Genomic DNA, 20,478 nt, shown 5'->3' on the forward strand with positions numbered 1-20,478 from the left:
ACAAGACAGAGACATATGGATCTCGGTGAGTTCAAGGCCAACCTAGTCCATAGAGCTAGTTTCAGGACAGCCAAGGCAACACAGAGAAGCCCTGTTTTTAAAAATCCTCCCCCCAGAAAAGTGTATCGGGAACAAAATTCATTAAATCTACACATAGCAAAGCATCAGGCAGTCTTTTAGTCTCTGACACCTTGAAGACTTAAAGAACAACAGTGAAGAACAGTCTCAGGAAGCAGGGCTGGCATCCCCACCACAGGAAACAGGCGACGGAGGCGGGAGGATCCGGGTCAAATGACCACTGCTGTTTTCTAATAGCCTTTTCCCCATCCGAGTCAGGATGCTGCCTGTGTGACCAGGATGCACGCGCAGTCTTGTAACATTCATCAGGGACCCACTACTCCAGACTTCCACTTCCCTTCCAGAGTCCAGGTAATAATGACAGCTCACAGCACCAGCATGTGAAGGCACTCATTAACATGCTACACATTATTTTACATCTGAGGAAATAGTCTTTGAGAAGCTAAGTAGTCTGATGGAAGTCTCCTGGCTACTAAGTGGTCCAAGCCACTAAGGATAGCCCCAGTGAGGCTGACTAGAAATGATGTCTTTCAAGGTCATTTCCTTCCAGGTTTGCACTGGCCTCTCATTTCACTACACTAAGACGCTTTCTTGGTGAAGTAGGCAGTAAATTTTATTTGTGGGGAACTCTGCAACCAGCTATTATGTGCTGCTTGGCACTGCGGAATACAAAAGTCATGGTATCACCGATTGGTAATTTTGGTGAAATGTTCACACTGAATCATCCACGTTTCTGGCCTTATCTTCCAGTTTACAGGTAAGAGTCTGTGCAGCAAATTAAACAGCACCGTGACAACACATCCAGACAAACTGGGATCGTGAGTCCATGACACCCGGCCTAGACTTTAAAAAGATGAGAGACAGCAAGCAAAAGCACTGTGTGAGCTTAATTGGACCACGGCTTGGAGAAGCTTGGGGAACAGCTATAACACATCTTTTAGGGACAACTGGGGAAATTAAATGTAGATTGCATACTAGATGATATGATGGGATAATTATTTTCTTGTTGATAACTGGCATTGTGGTTACTCAGAGACTATCATCCCTAGGACATTTGGAGTGGAACATCACACTATCTGCAACTTTCCAACTAGTTCACAAACACTAAAACAAACACAAAAACTCCTCAGGGATGAAGAAACATGGGGAATTTTTCAACCTCCCTAAAATGACCTCTCTGCACTCTGATAATATGGGTTCAAAGTCCTCAGATGTAAGACCTGGAAAGTGTACTGCCATAAGGGGTATTCCAGTTGAGCAAGACCCCCACACACACACACACACACACACACACACACACACACACACACACACACACACACACGGCCACAAGAAGCTAATAAGATAGAAAGTAGGAGACTTTCTCCTATAGGCAGTGGCTAATCAGAAACAAGATACTTAAACTAGTGTCAGTGGCTCTCAGCAAAGAAATCTGCTATGTGTTTAAGCAGATCTGTGCCTGACCACGAGGGGCCCCTTACAGTATTGAGGATGACAGAGTAAGTAAGGCTCCTGCAGCAGGATTGGGGGGTCCTCTAAAGTCAGTGGGGTTCTCCTCTAGAAACATCTATGAGAAAAATCTGTGAGGCAGAGAAGCATGGGTTTCAGAGACCCTTCCCCCACACTAACTCAGGATATCTTCGCAGAGGTGGGGGCCTCTGACTGTGACTACTGCAGGCTGGTGGCTGTGGGTTAGGGAGAATCTGAAAAACCCTATCCCAATGAGGGGGCGATTTAAAAAGGTTTGGTACCAGATCTTAGAACAAGTTAAAGGGGTAACTAAAACAAGCAAGTAACCAGAGAACTGTCTCCATCAAAGGAGCCCAGAAATGGAGCTGAAAGTACAGGGAGGGGCGGCACAGGGAGAGAGAAGGGACAATGGGAAAAGGTGTCCTGAAATCAGCTCATCCAACAGACACATGCTTTAGGGAGCGAGCCTCACAACCCCCTCAGGAAGATGGTCCCCAGTGACAGGGGGGCACTCTCAGGCTGCAAAGCAGGGAAGGAGGACATAGCCATGGAGGGTGCACCAGCTCAGGGACAGCACATACACCAAGGGGTCTGCCAAGCAGGAGCACTCTGGGCTCAGCCTTCAGTCTGTTCCAACATCTTTGTTTCTTTCTTTTTGGAGACCGGCCTCATTATGCAGCACTGGCTGCTCTAGAACTCTCTATATAGACCAGGTTGGCCTCAAACTTAAAGTGATCCACCTGCCTCTGATCCAAAGAGCTGAAATTAAAGGCATCCAAAGCCAACACCTTCCTGAATTCTATCTTTATGGACAATATTGGTTTTCAAGGCTGCAATAAGGGAGGAGGACCTAGCCACAGACCACTCCTCCTTTCCCTGTTCTCTAGCTTCCTGAGAATACGAGGCCCGCCCCTTAGAGGCAGGAACCAATCACCTTAGCTGCCCTGTGTGATGGAAGCATTGGGTGTCAACAAATGCCAGAAAACCACATAACACAGAACTTACAACACATCACAGATAAACCACCACAGAGTGGGGAAATAGTAAGAATCTGTCAAGAAATCACAAAAGTTTAACATGAAAACACTGCTACGAGGGGAAGCCTAAAAAAAATGACACAGACTGTCTACCATCGCCTAACTGACTGGTCGGATCAGCCCAGCTCTGGGCTCCATCCCCACACTAGCACAGCCCCTCCCCATCTGTCCACTCCCCTGTCTCCTTTGTGTGAACTGCTTGCTTTAGCCAGGGCATTTTAAAATGCCAACTGAGATGCTAATCCTCAGCACCTGGTGATGGTCCACATCACTATGTAGCAGTGACAAACTACAGCTGCCCAATAAGCTGCAAGACTACAGAAGATGGTTAGGACACCGGCAATAATGTCACCCAGGAACACTGCAGGCAGTGTCCCTCACCCTCCCAAGGACACAGCTGCCTGTGACCTGAGGCTGAGAAGGTGTGTCCCAATACTTTTCTTTGGTCATATGCTGAAAACGAAAGGCTTTCAAGGTACAGTGCCACCAGCCCAGGGCCTTGCTGCTCAGCCAAGCCCTAGCCAGTGTCTGGTGACGGGAATCCTGTTCTATTTTTAGCTTCTGCTGCCCCCTCTGCCAAGGTGAAAGATACCTCCTCACCCTTCTGGGCCAAAATCACAAGTCTCTGTGACCTATTGCTACTACTGCCACCTCCTCAAGGCCCAGACATGGTGTCCCTGCCTCTCATGACCCTGTACAATGTTCGGGGGCATGGACATCACCCTATCTGCATGATCCTGTCTGCTTGCGTCTTCTACACAGATAGGTCACTAGGTATCTGTGGGGCTGTCAGCACTTCCCCTCTTTTCAAAGGTCAAGACTGGATACCACCCAGGACTCAAGAGCCACAGAATCCCACATCCCAGGTCCAGCATGATACCATATCACCCACTCTCCTAGACAGTGTGCACTCACTGCCTGCTTCTTAGATGGGATGTTGGCCTAGTAATAAAGAACCAAGCAAGCATGTGGCCACACATGGTGAAGAAGGATGTGCTGCCCACATATAAAGCTTATGAGCAGACTGCACAGATCCCCCGTGAGCAGACTACAGACACCCCATACCGACACACAGCTCCTTATTTCCAGCTCCTGAGTGGGCAGGTGGCAGCACCCTCTCTAGGTCTTTCTTGACTGGCTGCTCTTTGGGGGAAAGGAGAGGCCAATGGCTAACACTGTTCTCCACAGGCTAATGCCTGATGCCTTTAAAAAGGGTGCCCTCAAGACCAAGAGTACTTGCTTGAAGTCCCTGAGGTCAACTTGCTATGTCATCTTATGTAAGTCTGCCCAACAGGTTCAGCAGTCACCTAGCCAGGCCTTTGGCATGACCTGGGAATGCAGCTTACACAGGCAGATGCAGCCGTAAGCAGGAGCCCCTTCCGCCTCTCCCATGTTAGCACCTGTAACAACTATAGGCAACACCAGCTACTTAGGAAAAATGTCTTCCCAGTATGCCTGTGTACAATGTAAAGCCAGCAAAAGAAGTGCTACCCAATCCAGATCTGTGATTCAGAGCCTTGAATATCAACACCAAATACCAACGTCACTCCTACCACATTTACTGCCTGGCTTGAATGTTCTGTGAAAGGCCTGGGTTTATCTCCTTCCCTAGTATATCAGTGACACACTTACTCCTCTCCTCTGGGCCCCTGATGAGAACACCCTCTGACCCTTCTGTTCAGTAGAGTGGCTGCAGTCTATCTAGTGGGAATCTAAGAACCAACAGCTTGACAGCCATTGCCAACGGGACAAACAGCTTCTCTCCGCCAGCAGATCTGCAAGGGAACTGCCATTCACCTTCCCACTCCATCTCTACTGCAACCAGACACCCCAGCTGCCCACTGTCCTCTGGTGAGGTAGCCCTTCAGAGTCCTGAGGATTCTGGCACATCAGACTCCAGGTCGCAGCTGCCTGCTATTAACAGTCCCTCTTGCTACCTCTTCCTAGCAGGGAAAAGCAAGCCCCTCTTGTACTGTCTCCAAGGAGAAAGAGAGATCCACAGACTTTACTCTGAGAGTAATCAGCAGAGCCTGGACAAGTAGGAAGCTGTGCTCTGAATAGGGCTGACTGAAAAAGGCCAGATTTTAGAAGCTAGGAATGCTTGCTACATGGACTTCCTGGCTCACCTCCACACTGTTACTGGGGCTATGGATGCAAAGGTAAACAAGCCAAAGTGCTAGCACCAAAGAGAGCACCCCAAGACAGTGGGGCAAAGACAGAAGAGCAAGACACATTAGAAGACTGAATCCAAGCACATAAACACATGTGTAGAAATTCAGGGGAGAACAGAGTATTTCAGGAAACTCCGGAGGGGAACAAGTTGGGTGAGGATGTGCATGTGTGCTGTACGGGTGGGCCACTGGGACATGCAGTAGGGCAAGGCTCAGAGGCTCAGGTGGAAACCTGGGAAAGGCAGAGAGGACAGAAGCTGTACACCAGGAAGAATGCAACCTGGGTAGCCCAAGGAGGGGAGTGGTAGAGGTCAGGGGTTAGGGAGTGCACCGAGTGCAGAGTCTCAGTGCAAGAGATCAAATGGAAACTAGGTCAAAGAGACTGGGTCTGACTTACAGTAGAGGACCGGAAGGCATGCCAGGGACCAGTAGTGCCTTACCAGCCACCCACAGAAATAAAAAGGCTATTTTCCCAGCTTGTACAACAGGTAGTTCTCTTTATGAAGAGAGGAAATATGGGGCCAGAGACACCTTGTAAAGGTGGGCTGAGACCAATGGCCACTAGGATATGCTGTAACATCAACTGATCTGTCCAGTAGCCCTGAGCAAAGGGCCCATCCTTCTCAGTACCTTACTGGGGTGTAAAAATCCCACAGTACCCCTGTCTCACCTGCATCCAAATGTTGTCTGCAGCAATGTAGTGATTCCCACGCAGAAGAAAATGGTCCCGATGAGCTGGCTGGTGGCCCACTGGTCATCCCCCACGCACATGGCATCAGCCAGCAAAAAGGGCACTGCGATTGTGCCACTGAAACACGTCAGGTAGTGCTGCTCAAGGAGAGACAAGGGGAAAGGTAAACCTGCCCTTGCTTTTGCTTGATTTGCCCCTAACACTGGTGCCCTGGTGTCTTTAGGACATACAGACCACATGAAGAACCTCTAGTTATGAGTTACCCATTCTGATCACATGTCCGGTCATTTTGTAACATTCCTTTCCCTATTACCCATGTCCTATGGCATCATTGACATAAGTTCATATCAGCACAAAGGAAGTTCTCAACAGAAGTTTAGTTATTTCTACTAGAGATACCTACTTTTTCCCCAATTACACTTGTCCAACATGCTAAGTACATTGTGCTGAGTAACTCTTGCAATCTTGAAAGAGACCCTTGTTGGGCATGCCCTCAGGCTTGATTTGATAAGGTCTTGTTTGGTTGTTTTATGGAGTTAGGGTCTCACTTTGGAATCCACAGTGTGCTAAACTGACTATATGGCCCAAACTGATCTCAAACCCACAATCTTCCTGCTTCAGCCTCCTGCTGTCCAGGAATAACAGGAGTGCACCAAACCCAGCTGAGATGCTCACATTTTACATCTGTATTCCTAAGACACCAGTCTGGGGGCTTCCTTCATTTCTTTAGCCCTCTCAGGCCTGGGGATTATACCATAATGATTTCATAGCAAAGGGGATTTTCTTCCTTGCTCCATGGTCTGGCTCCCTCCGGTAGATATTCACTCTCCTTCTAAGTACCACATACTCCCTCCCATGGCCCCTGAAGACAGCCCCAGCACTCACAATTCATTTCCCTTCCTCCCCCCAATTTTCTAGCTCTTTATTTCTGTTCTGTGAACTTCCTCTTTTCTTCCCCACAGCTCCCCACTTCTGCCCCAAGTCAGAGACGCACACTGACGACTGCTCAAAGGTACAGGTGCCTTCTGTTCAGAACTCTTCAATGCCGTGCACAATGTACTGTGTATTGTTAAGAACAGGAGGCAAAAGAGCTGTCACTCCTGTTTGACTATCACAGAAACATCTGTAATAGAAAGATCTGGAAGCTGTGCTTATATTAGGTCCAGGGCACCTGACCTAGGTTAAGTTATTCACCAAGCCCACTCAGCCCTCTGGCTGTCCGATAGGGAGGAAGGCCCAACCAGCCAGTGTGGGCCAGGCACAGTTCAGCTGCAAGTAAGCATGGGCCTGAGCAAGAGACTGACTTCCCACACCTCAGAAACCTGAAGGGAGCTGATCACACAAACGAGTAAAGAAGTGTAGAAATTCAGACCTTGAAACAGGGTCCAAACCCAACAAAGGAGTCAGAAGTCAGGTAGTGAGACCAGTAAGGAGCGAGTGCCCTCACAATTCTCCAAAGTCACTTTGTCCTGTGAGCAGGACAAGAGTACTGAGGGGAAGTGCTAACACCACAGTAGACCTGTCCATTGCCAGCCTCCCCCTCTGGCTAGAAGCTAGGGTAAACTAAAGCTGGGAGGCAGCAAATTCCCCTCCTTTAAAGACAATGAAGCCTCCCCTCACTCCCTGGCCACCATACTAGCCATGACTGTGGATGCTAAGGTTGGGGTGGGAGGTCAAAGCTAGCGACCCCTTTCTGCTCCTGCTCCAGCTTCCCTGCAGCCACAGCCCTGCCCTCCCACCATCTTCTCTCATTCCCTGAGCATTTACTTCCCAGTTCTTTCTTCGTCCTGCTGTTCTGAGACTAATGTTGAAAATTCTTATACACCATTCTTAGAAAATACATTTATAATAAATCTCAGTTAAAATAAATCTTAGTTAAAGTAAATCTTGGGGACTAGAGAGATGGCTCAGCAGTTTAAACCCATGTATTGTTCTTGCAGGAAACGAGTTCAGTTCCCAGAACCCCCATCAGGCAGTGAGACTCCAACACCTATGGCCTCCACAGCCACCTGTAGTCACATTCCTACCCACACATAATACACAGAACTAAAAACAATAAAATAAAAAATAAACGTAGACTATCTTGAAAATTTGGCCAGTAGACGGTACAAGCTCTAGGTCAGAGGCCACCACCCCGGAAGAATCATCTTACCTGCAACCCCAGGAATATGCATAAGTACCAGGGAGGAACGTCTTCTATAGTGTAGATCATATCTGACCTCTGGGGATCCAGGCTCCCAGTGCTGTCCAGGGTCTCTGCGAGAGAGCTCTGCAGTTGGGAGGAGAAAGGGGTTAGTCACTCCTGGAATGGCTATTAGCTCTATCTGACTTAGCATAGCCCTCCACTGCCTAGAACCACCTTCTGCTGGGGCAGCCATTCTGAGAGATAATTCTCAGAATGAGGGCTCTGACTCCCATGATATTGCCTCATTCCCAAGAGCACTAACCCTGACTAGAGCCCCTGCCCAAGCCTAATGACTTAAATCTTGGTTTCACCTGTATTTATTTTTTTAAAAAATTGTAATATTTTATGTGGCAGTAAAGATCTTTAAAATGTTAAGTATTCCATGCTTTCAAAGATGAAGATCACCAAGATAACTAACTCAGCCTAGCAATTATTCAGCCTTGACATCAGCTAAACAGATGGCTTGAAGAAACCATCATCTTTCTTTCCATTGAGTCTTAAAACTGTTCTAGTTTCTAAGACTGCAAATAATTGATTGCATTTCTTAGAATCTGAGGTGCATATCTCTGGTGGTTGGAGTGAGAGGTCCCCCGTAATCTCAGACATTTGAATACCTGGTTTCCAGTTAGTGGCTGTTTGGGGAAGATTAGGAGGCATGGCTTTGCTGAAGGAAGTGCGTCACTGGGTACAGGCTTCTCTGCTTCCTGTTTGTGGTTTTAGATTTGCATTCAGCTGCCTGCCTGCTGCCTCGCTCCCTGCAGTGATGGTCATGAACCATGACCACCACAAATACTTTTGTCACAGTATTTTACCACATTAATTAGAAAGTAACTAACGCAATATATACTTTTAAAAGTACTTTCTAACCTAGCAAACAAAATAATAGAAAACAAAATGAAAATGTTCCACAAAATAGGGGTAGAAATAATACTGTGCCCCTGGAGCCCGTGTCTGATGGATCTAGCCCACAGTGAGCCATTGACTCAATGTGTGTTGCCTAGTTTTCCTTGAAGAGGGAACACTGTCCACAAACATACTGGAATTCTGCCTCATTGTCTACAGGGAGAAGGTACAGTCTAATGAAGCTACACTTGACACAAATTACAGAACAAACATTTGCCTCTGGTCCAGCAGCAGACGTTAGCAGGCTTGCAGTGCTGAATGGCGCGGTGTCTGTCAAAGACTGCAGCAGTAGAAATGACCGAGAAACTGCACGGTGCATGAGAGACTAGAAAGGATTGGCTCAGCCGGCCAGCTGCTCAGGCTTTCTCGCCTTCCCAAAGAAGGTCTGGCCTTACCTGGCACCAGCTCCCATGTGCTTTGCTTTTGTTCTTGGGTTTTAAAAATAATATTACTTCTCTTCTTCCTCTAAAGTTTAAGGCTTACACAACAATCAACCCCAGCTATAGCAGGATCCTTGGGTCACCTGTTCTCTGAGAAACTCAAATCTAAATTCAGCTGCATGGTGGCCAGCCATACCTAAGAGGCTGGTTCCTGATAAAACTTGCAGGCCAAAGCTCACCTGAGCTAGTTGGCAATATTTCACGAGAACTCTCATAGATTGATGTGGAAGAATTACAACATTACCTACCTGCCTGCACCGGGGGAAAGGTGTCAAGAAGCCTGTGCTTGGTGTCTCTCTAACTCGGCTATTTATAATTTTCCAACCAGGATTTTAACCTGCAGCCTCTCTCTATACACGACTGCAAGGATGAGAACTGAATGGATTCTATGAATCATTAAAGAATAACTGAATCCAACTGCAATTCCTCAGACACTTCTACAGACAGCACTAACAACATACTGGGCTCACCATACAAATTCAACATAGTCATACATCTTACACAAAGGAATAAAGCCAAGGACAAAATAACTCCTTCCTTAGTATATGCTGCAGTTGGCCTAATGAATGCCCATGTGTTAAAGGCTTCATCAAGAGTGGCAACAGCCCAAGATATCATGGACCTTTAAGAGATAGATTTTAGGTAACACTCTAGAAGCTGGGGTAGAGGACTATAAACAAAGGCCAGTTTAGCCTCCAACTTCCACCCCCAAAAAGGCACAGACACAAAGATCTGAGCTCTTGAAATGCACTGTGGGACCCTGCTTGTCCCTGCCCCCTTTCTGATTTCTGGGTCAGGATGTGAGCATTTGCTTTGATGTGCCATGAGACACCATGGGGCAATTCCCACAAGGGTTGCCTATCTTCTCCTTCCAGACCCTTTAAGCCAAAATAGAACTCTCTTTACTCCATTTCATCATAGTCATGCAAAATACAAAAGTATACAAACATGGTCACTCAAATTTTATTTAAAAAACAATGAACAAGCATACATACAATGTATGTATCATGTACATATGCATATGTGTGTATATGAAAATACAAGCAGACCTTTATAATACACTCACATACATACATGCATGCTTTGGAACGCCACATTGGTAGCTGAAAGTTCTGGGTTTCAGATACCATCCACCTTAGGTAGACTCACCTTTATTTTATTCCTATTGAATAGGTGAAAGCTGGTACCCAGACAGTCATGATAATCTCCTTAGCATCTGTGTCTCCTCTGTGACCAGACCTGCTGTCTGGCCCTCAGGCTTGTAACACCACCATCCTCAAATATTCTGGCCAAGGCTTTTACAAACATCTAGATAATGACTCTTAAGAGCTTTTAACCTTAATTGCTGCTAAGACAATTAAAACCTAGTAATTATGACTCTTCCGTTACAAAACAAACAGACACCCTACCCCCAAGAAGGCATGGTGTCCCAAACCAGAGAGCCCCTGGTTCTCCAGAAGCAGTCGTGCAGTAGGAAGGGGTGAGCATGAGTACCTTCTCTGCAATGCCATTCTCTGTGGTGTAGATGGCCATGAGCTCAGTGTCTTCATTGTCCTGTTCTCCACTGGACGTGGCCCCACCATTGATCACCACCTGAAGAGAAGGGCTGCAGTGAGAGGGTGTTTCAGCAGTTGCCGTTCTGCTGTAGGGAAATATGGTTTTTCCAAATGATCTCCCATAATTCTTGAGAGCCCCAAACTACATATTATATATTGCAGTGGCAAGATTTGTTTCCTTAAATGAATCTGATGTATATAGGCTATTTTAAATGGAGAAGTGTAGAGTTTCTCATAGGGTGGAGCTGGGTGAGGCATAGCCCCCCAGGAAAGACAGAAATGGAACATTCCAAAGAAACTTCTAGCCATAGGATCCCCAACACCCTTCAGGGCAAGGGAAGTGACTGATAAGCCAGTGTTGCAATGCAGGTGACCAGGCTTCTGCTGAGTGGTAGTGTCTAAGCTGCTTTGGTTAAGATCACTTCCTCAGGATCCAAGGTAACTGCCTGTCTGCTCCAGAAAGAGGAAGAGTTGTAGTCAGAAGACTAACTAAGCAGCCTGCTGTGTGCAGCTGCTTAGGTCACTGGGAAGCAGGAGAACGGACCCATCTTGGAATCTACTCAAAGGAGGTCTAGCCTATGCTGTGCATTCTTCAGTTAGAAACAAGAAACAAAGTATTTTCATTCATTAATCAAATGGTTCCATTCCTAGGGATCTCTTCTAAAGATGCAATACTGAAAACAAAAGAGGTTTTAACCCCAAGAAAGCAAGCACCTTTTATGTGTAACAATAAGTAGTCACAAACTAGTTATACTCAGGTACTATTAAGAAAAATGGACATGTATGTGTATATAAGTTAGTGGGTGCCTGGGGAGACCAGAAGAGGGCATCAGAACCCCTGAATCTCAAGTTGCAGGTAGTTATGATCTGCCTAACACAGCTTGGGTACTACTGGAAACTGAACTTAGGCATCTAAGAAACATCTGCTCCTAACTGCTAGGCCATCTTTCTAGTCCCAGGAGAGTGATTCTTACTTGGAATATGTAACATCCAGGAAAACCACCTATAACTTAGCTATAAGTGGTAACAGGAGAACTACATTTTGCTTGTTTTTTTGGGAACTGTCCTAAAGCTCACAGTATTCCTGCTTCAGCCCCCTAAGTGCTGGCACTATGGGTGATGCCACTGTACAAGGATCCAAATACTTTTTTAAAAACACAGATTAGAAGCCAACCAGAGCTACAGAGTGAGATCGAGATCATGTTTAAGAAGAGAGAGAGAGAGAGAGAGAGAGAGAGAGAGAGAGAGAGAGAGAAATTAATTAGTACAGATTGTATTGGTTAGAAGCATATCATTGTAATAAAAACTCCATATATAGGAATTAGAGGGATAGTTCAATGATTAAAAACAGTGGCTGCAGAGGACCAAGGTTCAATTCCCAGCATCCACATGGGAGCTCACAAACATCTTATATTAATAACTCCAGCTGGAGGAGATCTACAGAGTGAGACCCTATCTCAAACGCCACAACCACACCAACAAAGCAGATTAGCAAAAGATAAAAACACAGTTTAAATTCCAGCACTGTGACATAGGAACACAAAACGTAAAACGTCGATGACAGTCTAAGAGAACATATGTGTGTGTGTGTGTGTGTGTGTGTGTGTGTGTGTGTGTGTGTGTGTGTGTGTGTGTGTATAAGAGAGAAAGGGGGACTGAATCAACAATTTGTTTTCACTTTTTTATTGGATATTTTCTTTATCTACATTTCAAATATTATTCCCCTTCCCAGTTTCTCCTCTGGAAACTCCCTATCCCATCCTTGTACCCCATCTCCATGAGGAGGGTACTCCCCCAGCCACTTACCCACTCCCTCATGCCTCCCCACCCTGGCATTCCCCTTCACAGGACCAAGGTCCTCTCCTCCCATTGATGCCCAACAAGACCATCCTCTGCTACATATGCAGCTGGAGCCATGGATCGCTCCATGTGTACTCTGTGGTTGGTGGTTTAGTCCCTGGGAGCTCTGGGGGCTCTGACTGGTTGATGTTGTTCTTCCTACGGAGCTGCAAACCCCCTTAGCAACCTCAGTCCTTTCTCTAACTCCTCCATTGGGGACCCGTTCTCAGTCCAATGGTTGGCTGAGAGCATCTGCCTCTGTGTTTGTCAGGCTCTGGCAGAGCCTCTCAGGAGACATCCACAACAGGCTCCTGTCAGCAAGCACTTCTTGGTATCCACAATAGTGACTGAGTTTGGTGACTGCATGTGAGATGGATACCCACATGTGGCAGTCTCTGGATGGCCTTTCCTTCAGTCTCTGCTCCACATGGTCTCCGTGTGGTACATTTACACGATGGAATACCACTCAGCTATTAAAAACAATGACTTCATGAAATTCTTAGGCAAATGGATGGAACTAGAAAATATCCTGAGTGAGGTAAAAAACACACATGGTATGCACTCACTGATAAGTGGATATTAGCCCAAAAGCTCGGAATACCCAGGTACAATTCACAGACCACATGAAGCTCAAGAAGGAAAACCAAAGTGTGGATGCTTCAGTACTTCTTAGAAGGAGGAACAAAATGAATCAACAATTTATAAAGAGTACCCCAAATCAACAGGGGGAGAGAGAGAGACCTGTACAAGGTCAAGCATGAATGGAACATGGCTTCAGAAGTCCTACTCCTAGCTGAAAGACACTGGCAGTTGATGGCCACTGAGACAGGGAAAGTCAATTTTCTTTAGTGGTATGGCCCCTTGTAGGTTGCCGAGGGACCAGGGAATGGCTCTCCACCATCGGTTCTCAACCTGGGGGTTGAGACCTCTTTGGGAGTAGAACAACCCTTTCACGGGGATTGCATATCAGATATCCTGCATATCAGATATTTACATTATGTAGCAAAACTATAGTTATGAAGTAGCAACAAAATAATGTTATGGTTGGGGTTTGTATATGGGGTGGGGTTAATGGGTCGTGGTGTGAGGAAAGGTGAGAAGCACAGCTGTACAGCCATGCACATATTTACAGAGCACTAACTGAACTCTGTTCAACAGAAGAAGAGCATGGGATAAAATTGGGAGAAAGATCCCCAGCTCCGAAAAATAGAACCAAAAAAATAAATAAATAAATTGGGAGAAAGAATATAAGAAGGCCTGGGAGAAGTAAGACATGGTCAGGAAAAGCTGAATACAATCAAAATACATTGTATAAAATTCTCAACAAATACACAAATAAAAAATAAGCACACTGATGAATTCAAGACTAGTCTGGACCACATAGCAGGAGACTGTCTAAAGAAAAAAGAGGACGAGGGAAGAGGGAGGAAAGAGGAGCTAAAAGAAGCAAAGGAAAAAGGCCAAGCAATACTGTGTAAAAAATTACAATAACAGTGTTAGCACATTCTAGCTGTTCATTTGCTTGGCAAAAGATGCAGAGACAATGAGCTTTGGGTCAAGGACAGCAACAGCAGAACTTTCACTCTTCACTCCTCACACTACCTGAATATTCATATCTGTTTACTCAGCATGGGTCCGTGCACCGTCTTCACCCTGCCTTTAAAACAAGGACAACGACAATATGCCCCCACATAGTGACAGTGGTTGTTAAGCAAAAGGTCATTTTACCTTCCTTTTGCTTTTACAATGCATTTGGTAGTTTCCTATCATGAACACAGGTTTCTTCTCCAAGAGGGAGTCAAAAAGACTACAGAGCTAGCTAAGCCACATAGCAGGTCTAAGTTCCTCAGACTGAGGAGTTCAGAGAGGTTTTCAATCCACTGACTCATGCAGCTCAAGAAACTGAGCAGGCAACAAATTAAAGTTTTCATTTGAAAGCACCAGACCCACATCCAAGCCTGAAAGTGTGCCAGATCTCAGTGGAGCTCCAATCTAACACGCTCTAGTGGGGAAGAATTTTCTTATATTACTTAAGCAAAGGTCTGCTTTTAAAACTATTTCTATCCAAGTACATTGGTGCATACCTATAATTCTAGCTCTCAAAAGACTGAGGCAGGAGGATTGTGGGTCTGGGGCAAAACTGGACTAGAGCAAAACCCTATCCCAAAAACCAAACCAAAACAAACAGAAAAACACAGAAATTCTAAACCACACTAGAGTTTCTTACGTGAACACCTGAGTATGTGACACTGGTTGCTTGTACTGGCTGCAGCAAGACCCATGTTCCCAGCCCAATTCAAGTTTGCACTTGAAGCTACAGCATTCCACACTGCATCACAGAAACATTCAACGACTGAGAAGCCAGGGAGAACTCATGGGTAAGATGGATCTTCCTAACAACACAAAGCAACTGGAGTGGAGGAACTCATGGCTAAGGCTGCTCTGCTTTGTGGGTAACTGCACCTTTGGGGGAACACGGATGTTTTGAAACTTGTTGGAGTTAGTAGTTACACAACCCAGTGATTACTTCAAATTTTATGTTATATACACTGTACCTCAAAAAAAGTTTTTGAGATAGATTCAAAATGTAACCCAGGCTAGCCTTCCACTCCTGAGCCTCTCTAGCTTGGCCTTCTAAATGCTGGGTTGCAACAAATTAGCACTCACTACTTTAGCCAATCTCACAAAACTTTGCATTTTTACATGGTACCAAAAAACAGATTTAGGTAAGAATTCACAATTCCAACTGTTCTTCCCTTTCTATACATATGCACACAATGGACGTTCACTCCTTGGACTACACAAAAGCTCAGATGCTTGTTTAAATGATACTAGCTATGTCCCAGGCAAGCAAGACTCAATCCTAATACTCTACAGGATGCCCACTGAGGGTAAGCACTGGGTGTCAGGCCAGGAAATTCTAGCTTAACTCTGGAGGCCTTGGGAGCCAGGAAGGGAGGCCTAGCATGCTACTCTGGCTACAGCAGAAGGTGGGAAGGTAGGCTAAAGTCAAAAGACAGCAGCAGGAGCTGAGGTATGCAAACCCTCCCGAGTGGCAGGTGCAGGAGTAACAGTGGACTGGACAGGACAGTCCCATTTAAGCATAAGGGCAAAGACTGACACACTGAGGTAAACAGGGGCTTTGTGGTGAGTACAGTCCAGCCACTGGCCAGATGCTGGGGCAGAGGTTGTCTTAGAACGTGCAAGGCTGTAGATAAGATAACTAGCACCCAAAAAAAGGATAGAAACAAATCAAATGCGAACATCGATTCTTCAGGGTGCTATAACATTTTCACTTCAAGACCTTCGGTACAGTGTTGAACTGTGTTTTAAGCTTTCTAAGATTTGGTTTTGATTTGCACTATTGCTGTGACTTGTACTGTGGTCGAGGAGGTGGCTCTGAGCAGAGCTGATGCTGAGCTAAATGTGACAATGAGGTGCCACCAGATGAAGAGTCTTGTAGGGTAGGGTGGGCATCTGGGCAGACTGGCTCCATAGCACTGAGATGAGAAACACAAAACATCGTTCCAGTCCTCAGCACCCGCACGGTCCGAGGATCCAGGCACTGCCTGTATGGGATTCAGACATGCATGCAGGCAAAGCATCCATACATATAAAAACAGGTTTTTCAGAAAGGGAAATAGTTGTGGTTCCGACCCAGTTTTAGTGGGCTGTGTCTCTGCTTTGCCTGACGAGTCTGGGAGCTAGGCTGGCTTCCACAGCCAACCACTCATTAATCTATTAACTGCTTTCACAAACGGATTGTCTATTCAAAAGGGCAGAGCTCTCGTCTTCTCTTAAAAGTCCCACCTGATACCATCTCTTCATATTTCCTTGTGGGGATTAAATTTCAAAATGAGATTTAGGGGAAACAGACCACACTGAGACCACAGTAGGCAGTTCTATGCCAGTGCTTGTAAGTCTCACTTTGTAGAGAAGATGTGAAAATTCGTGACCCAAGGGCTTCGTATGTGCCAGACACATTAGTCATCCACCCCCTCTACGTAAAGCTGGACACAGCCTACAGTTTCACAATGGGCCAGGGACAGTCATGTCACAAGCAGCACTAAAGGACCAGGTGAGCTACAACCCAACGTAGCTACAGGAGCTCCCAGAGGGGACCCAGCTGAGAGGAGCAGAGCCCAGGATTCCCAAGGCCTGTGAACTCTTTGAGTATCTATCAGCTATGGCAGCGGGCTTTGAACTTGGCCCCTAGAATGTCACAGAGCGCTCCATGGGTAAACAGGGGCTTTGTGTAAGAACAGAGGCTTTAATCCCAACAAAGAATGGGAAAAAAGAGCAAGAAATCCCAGTGCTAGCTGAGGAGCTACTGGCATTTGATGGTTGCAAGGAGAGGGAGAATCAGTTTTCCTTATGACCACACAGCAGGGCAGCCAACTCCCAAGAGAAGCTGGGCAACAGAGTGGGCTCAGTGGGGAAAGAAAACAAAAAGAAACCTCAGAGTTGGGTAGGAAGGGATGAGAGGACTTGGTGGGAAAGAGGGATGAGTATGTTCGAATTATATTTGTATGAACTTCTCAAAGAACGTAGGTAGGTAAGCAGGCAGGCAGGCAGACAGACAGACAGATAGACAGACAGACAGATAGATAGATATAGATAAAGGCTTTGCGTCAGCCAGCTTCGGGTAGCTAATGTACGTTAGATCTGAACTCAATCTCCGAACAGTACAGTTTTGGGGAGAAAATGAAGACTCTCTCCAGAACACAGTAAGCACTGGAATGGTTCTCAAACATTAACAGCAGCGTGTACTTCCTTCCTGGGTTAGTTCAAGCAGGTCCCCTGAGGCTGGATAAGAGTGTAGTCAATACAACAGCATGAGAGACAGTTGACTTTCAATGCCACAATGTTTCCTGAGAATACAAGTGTTAAAGTGTGTCCTACATATACTCCAGGGAGGAAGAGAAGGCTGGAGGTACTCTTACCGGGAGAGTAAAGAAATTGGGGTGCTTGGACTCCTCTTCATATTTGCCTTCTGTGGAGCCCCCAGCCTCCACCGACTTAGATGTGTTCTTGCCGACACCCATCATCAAGGCAGGTTGAGCAGCCTACAAACTGTGGCCTGGAGTGCTTGCAGGGAAGGCGTATGCAAGGCAGGGGTCTAAGACCAGAGGCAGCTTTTAGCACCTGGAACACTGGATCCTCAGACGCAGATTACTGTCATCTCTTATCACCTGCAAAAGACAGTGCAGGAGTCAGAAAGACAGCCATGAGACGCGGAGTCCTTAGGCAAGTACAAGTTGCACCAAACAGCTGGCAAGACACCAGTACTTTTCAAGAACCCACCCTCTTTACTATAGTCAGCCACCATTCCCCTGGAGAAAGAAGGGGAATGGTATGTCAAAATATTAGAATACTAGGAAGAAAAAAAACAGCTAAAGTACTCCTGTGACTCCTATGATGTGCACTAACCCTGAGCTACTGGACAGAACACTCTCCAGTGACAAAAGCGTTCTCTACCTGCCCTGTCCGGCTGCTATCACTAGTCACCTGGCACTTAAAAAGTGGCTAGTGCCAATGCGGAAGTGAATTTTAACTAAAATTTAAGACAATGCAGATATAGCTAATTTATCACAAATAAAAAGGTGACTTAAATAATTCTAAATTCCCTACAGATGCTATGGAAAGCAGAAGGCATTCATCATCTAATAAAAGATAAAAATAACCTACGATTACATGGCTATGCAGAATTCAAGCAAGGCAAAAGCAGCATTCTCAATTGGTTAGGATGCCACAAAACGAGAGTCAAAGCATGCATGCTCAACTAGGGAACATAAGCAAGCATCAAAAGAAAACCTGGCGCCTCCCTCCAGCACCCTAAAGTGAGGTACACAAGGCATGGGAAGAGAGCGATCACCACTACTAATCCAAGATAGATATGACAAGGCTGTAGACTCTAAGAGATGGAGTTATTAAGAAACACCCAATATCCCAAACTAAAAGAAAAACTCAAAAGCAGAAAGAAAGATCTCACAATTAAGCAGACACACTTCAAAAGAGAAAAAAATTAAAACAATTTCAAACCACGAAACATAACCTGGTCAATACAGCTAATCCACCCCGGATTAACGAACATGTGAAAAACTTGTCTTCAAAGATGACAAAGCACAAAGCATACAAGGGCTGGCACGCCAACAATAAAACATGCCCAGGTGTGCCTGGCTTTGTATGAAGCAAGAGGAACACGGTGGGCGGGGGAGCACACACAGGGTTCTTAACATTAGAGCCAGCAATGTGGAATCTTCCTTCCAAGAAGGAAACGTCTAACCAAACTAAAGGGTGTGTAAAACAGAAGTAGGAAACTTTTCAAAGACTTCTCCATTTGGGTTGGGTAAGACGAGGCATATGACAGCTGAGTCCTGGGCAGTCATGAAGCAGAAAGGGAAAACAAAACCCAGCACTCCACACTACATTCTTTTTTTTTAATTAACTGAGTTTTAAGTCTTATGTGTACAGGTGTTCTGCCTTCCTGTATGGCTGTGCTGTGTGCACGCCTGGTGCCTGGAGGCATCGGATCTCCTGGGACCAGAGTTACAAATGTCTGTTAGCCTCCATGTAGGTGCTGGGAAAGAGGGTAGTATTGTTAACCACTGAGCCATCTCCCAGACCCCAAACTGCATTCTTGAAGATAGAGACTCCAAGACACCCATCAAACCTTCCTGAAGTGAAAAGTACTCATGGGCTGGAAAGATGGCTCAGTGGTTAAGAGCACTGACTGCTCTTCCAGAGGTCCTGAGTTCAAATCCCAGCAACCACATGGTGGCTCACAACCATCTGTAATGAGATTAGAAGCATTCTTCTGGTGTGTCTGAAGACAGCTACAGTGTACTCATATACATAAAATAAATAAATCAAAAAATGTATTAAAAAAAGAAAAAAAGAAAAGTACTCATTTACATTCTTATTGTATCCACATCTACTTAAAATAGTAGTTCTCAACAAGGCTGATTTTGCACGCCAGTGGCAATATTTGTATTTGGCCACAAGTAGGAGAGAGCTGGTTATTTAGGAGAAGAAGGACCGTCACCCTCCAATTCACACACCACACTCTAAGGAAGGCTTTGGGGAACAGGGACAACAAATGATGTGATATGCATGGCTCACAGAGACAGCCACAAGCAACGTCAGAAACTGTGTGCCAACACAAGAAAAAAAAAACAGCTAAAGTACTCCTATGACTCCTATGATGTGCACCAACCCTGAGCTACCGGACAGAACATTCTCCAGTGACGAAAGCGTTCTCTACCTGCCCTGTCCGGCTGCTATCACTAGGCACCTGGCACTTAAAAAGTGGGCTTCACCCACACATGAAGTTGTTTTGCATGGGAAATACCAAGGTCTGGGGGAAATGCAAAAGGGGAAGGGGAAGGGACAAACAGGGCGGAGAGAAGTTTAGGGACTTGTTCAAATTTCTGAACACATGACCAGAGAGATGGCTGAGTGGTTAAGAGTACACACTATTCTTGGAGATCCAAGTTTTATTTTCAGCTCCCAATTACCTGTTTCTCCAGTTAAGAGACTCCAACACTCTAGTCATTGCATTCAAGGTTACAAATGCACACTCAAGCACATGTACACATAAAGGCAGTGTACACCTTTTATCCCAGCATGAGGCAGAGGCATGACCTAGAAACCAGCCTAGTCTACATAGTCCTGAAACAGCCAGGGCTATGTAGACAGACTGTATCTCAAAAAAGCAAATAAAAATAATTATTACAAAACATATTATCATTATAAGACTATATTTAAGTTTTTTTAATTTTAAATCTATGGGTACTAGAGAGATAGCCTGGCAGTTAGGAGCACTTGCTGCTCCTGCCGAGGACCTGGGTTCAGTTCCCAGTACCCACGTGTTAGCTCAGTACTGCCTGCAACTCCAATTCTAGGAAATCTCACACCTCTTCTACCCTGAAGGCTTTTACACACAAGTGGTACATATACTCTTCAATAGGTTCACTCTGTGTGTGTGTGTGTGTGTGTGTGTGTGTGTGTGTGTGTGTGTGTGAACATAAAAAAGAAAATCTTCCAGGAACGCTAGCACTGGAGGAAGTTCACTAATTAATGAATGGTGTGGAGGCTTCTCTTTCTAC

At 45.6% G+C, this 20,478-nt stretch overlaps 1 protein-coding gene across 3 annotated transcripts in view; it reads right to left on the minus strand.

Moving 5' to 3' along the window:
* Slc23a2 (solute carrier family 23 member 2) overlaps positions 1–20,478 on the minus strand; it is a 92,658-nt gene that overhangs the window by 30,580 nt on the left and 41,600 nt on the right. For all 3 annotated transcript variants that reach the window (XM_032904256.1, XM_032904257.1, XM_032904258.1), the window contains exons 2-5: positions 17,314–17,562; positions 10,470–10,568; positions 7,600–7,716; positions 5,427–5,584 (exon numbers count right to left, since the gene is read on the minus strand). In XM_032904256.1, the coding sequence (XP_032760147.1) occupies positions 5,427–5,584; positions 7,600–7,716; positions 10,470–10,568; positions 17,314–17,418 (479 nt within the window). In that variant the 5' untranslated portion in view covers positions 17,419–17,562. The remainder of the gene's footprint in view (positions 1–5,426; positions 5,585–7,599; positions 7,717–10,469; positions 10,569–17,313; positions 17,563–20,478) is intronic.

This window comes from Rattus rattus, chromosome 5, assembly GCF_011064425.1.
Source record: "Rattus rattus isolate New Zealand chromosome 5, Rrattus_CSIRO_v1, whole genome shotgun sequence".
Lineage (NCBI taxonomy): Eukaryota > Metazoa > Chordata > Mammalia > Rodentia > Muridae > Rattus > Rattus rattus.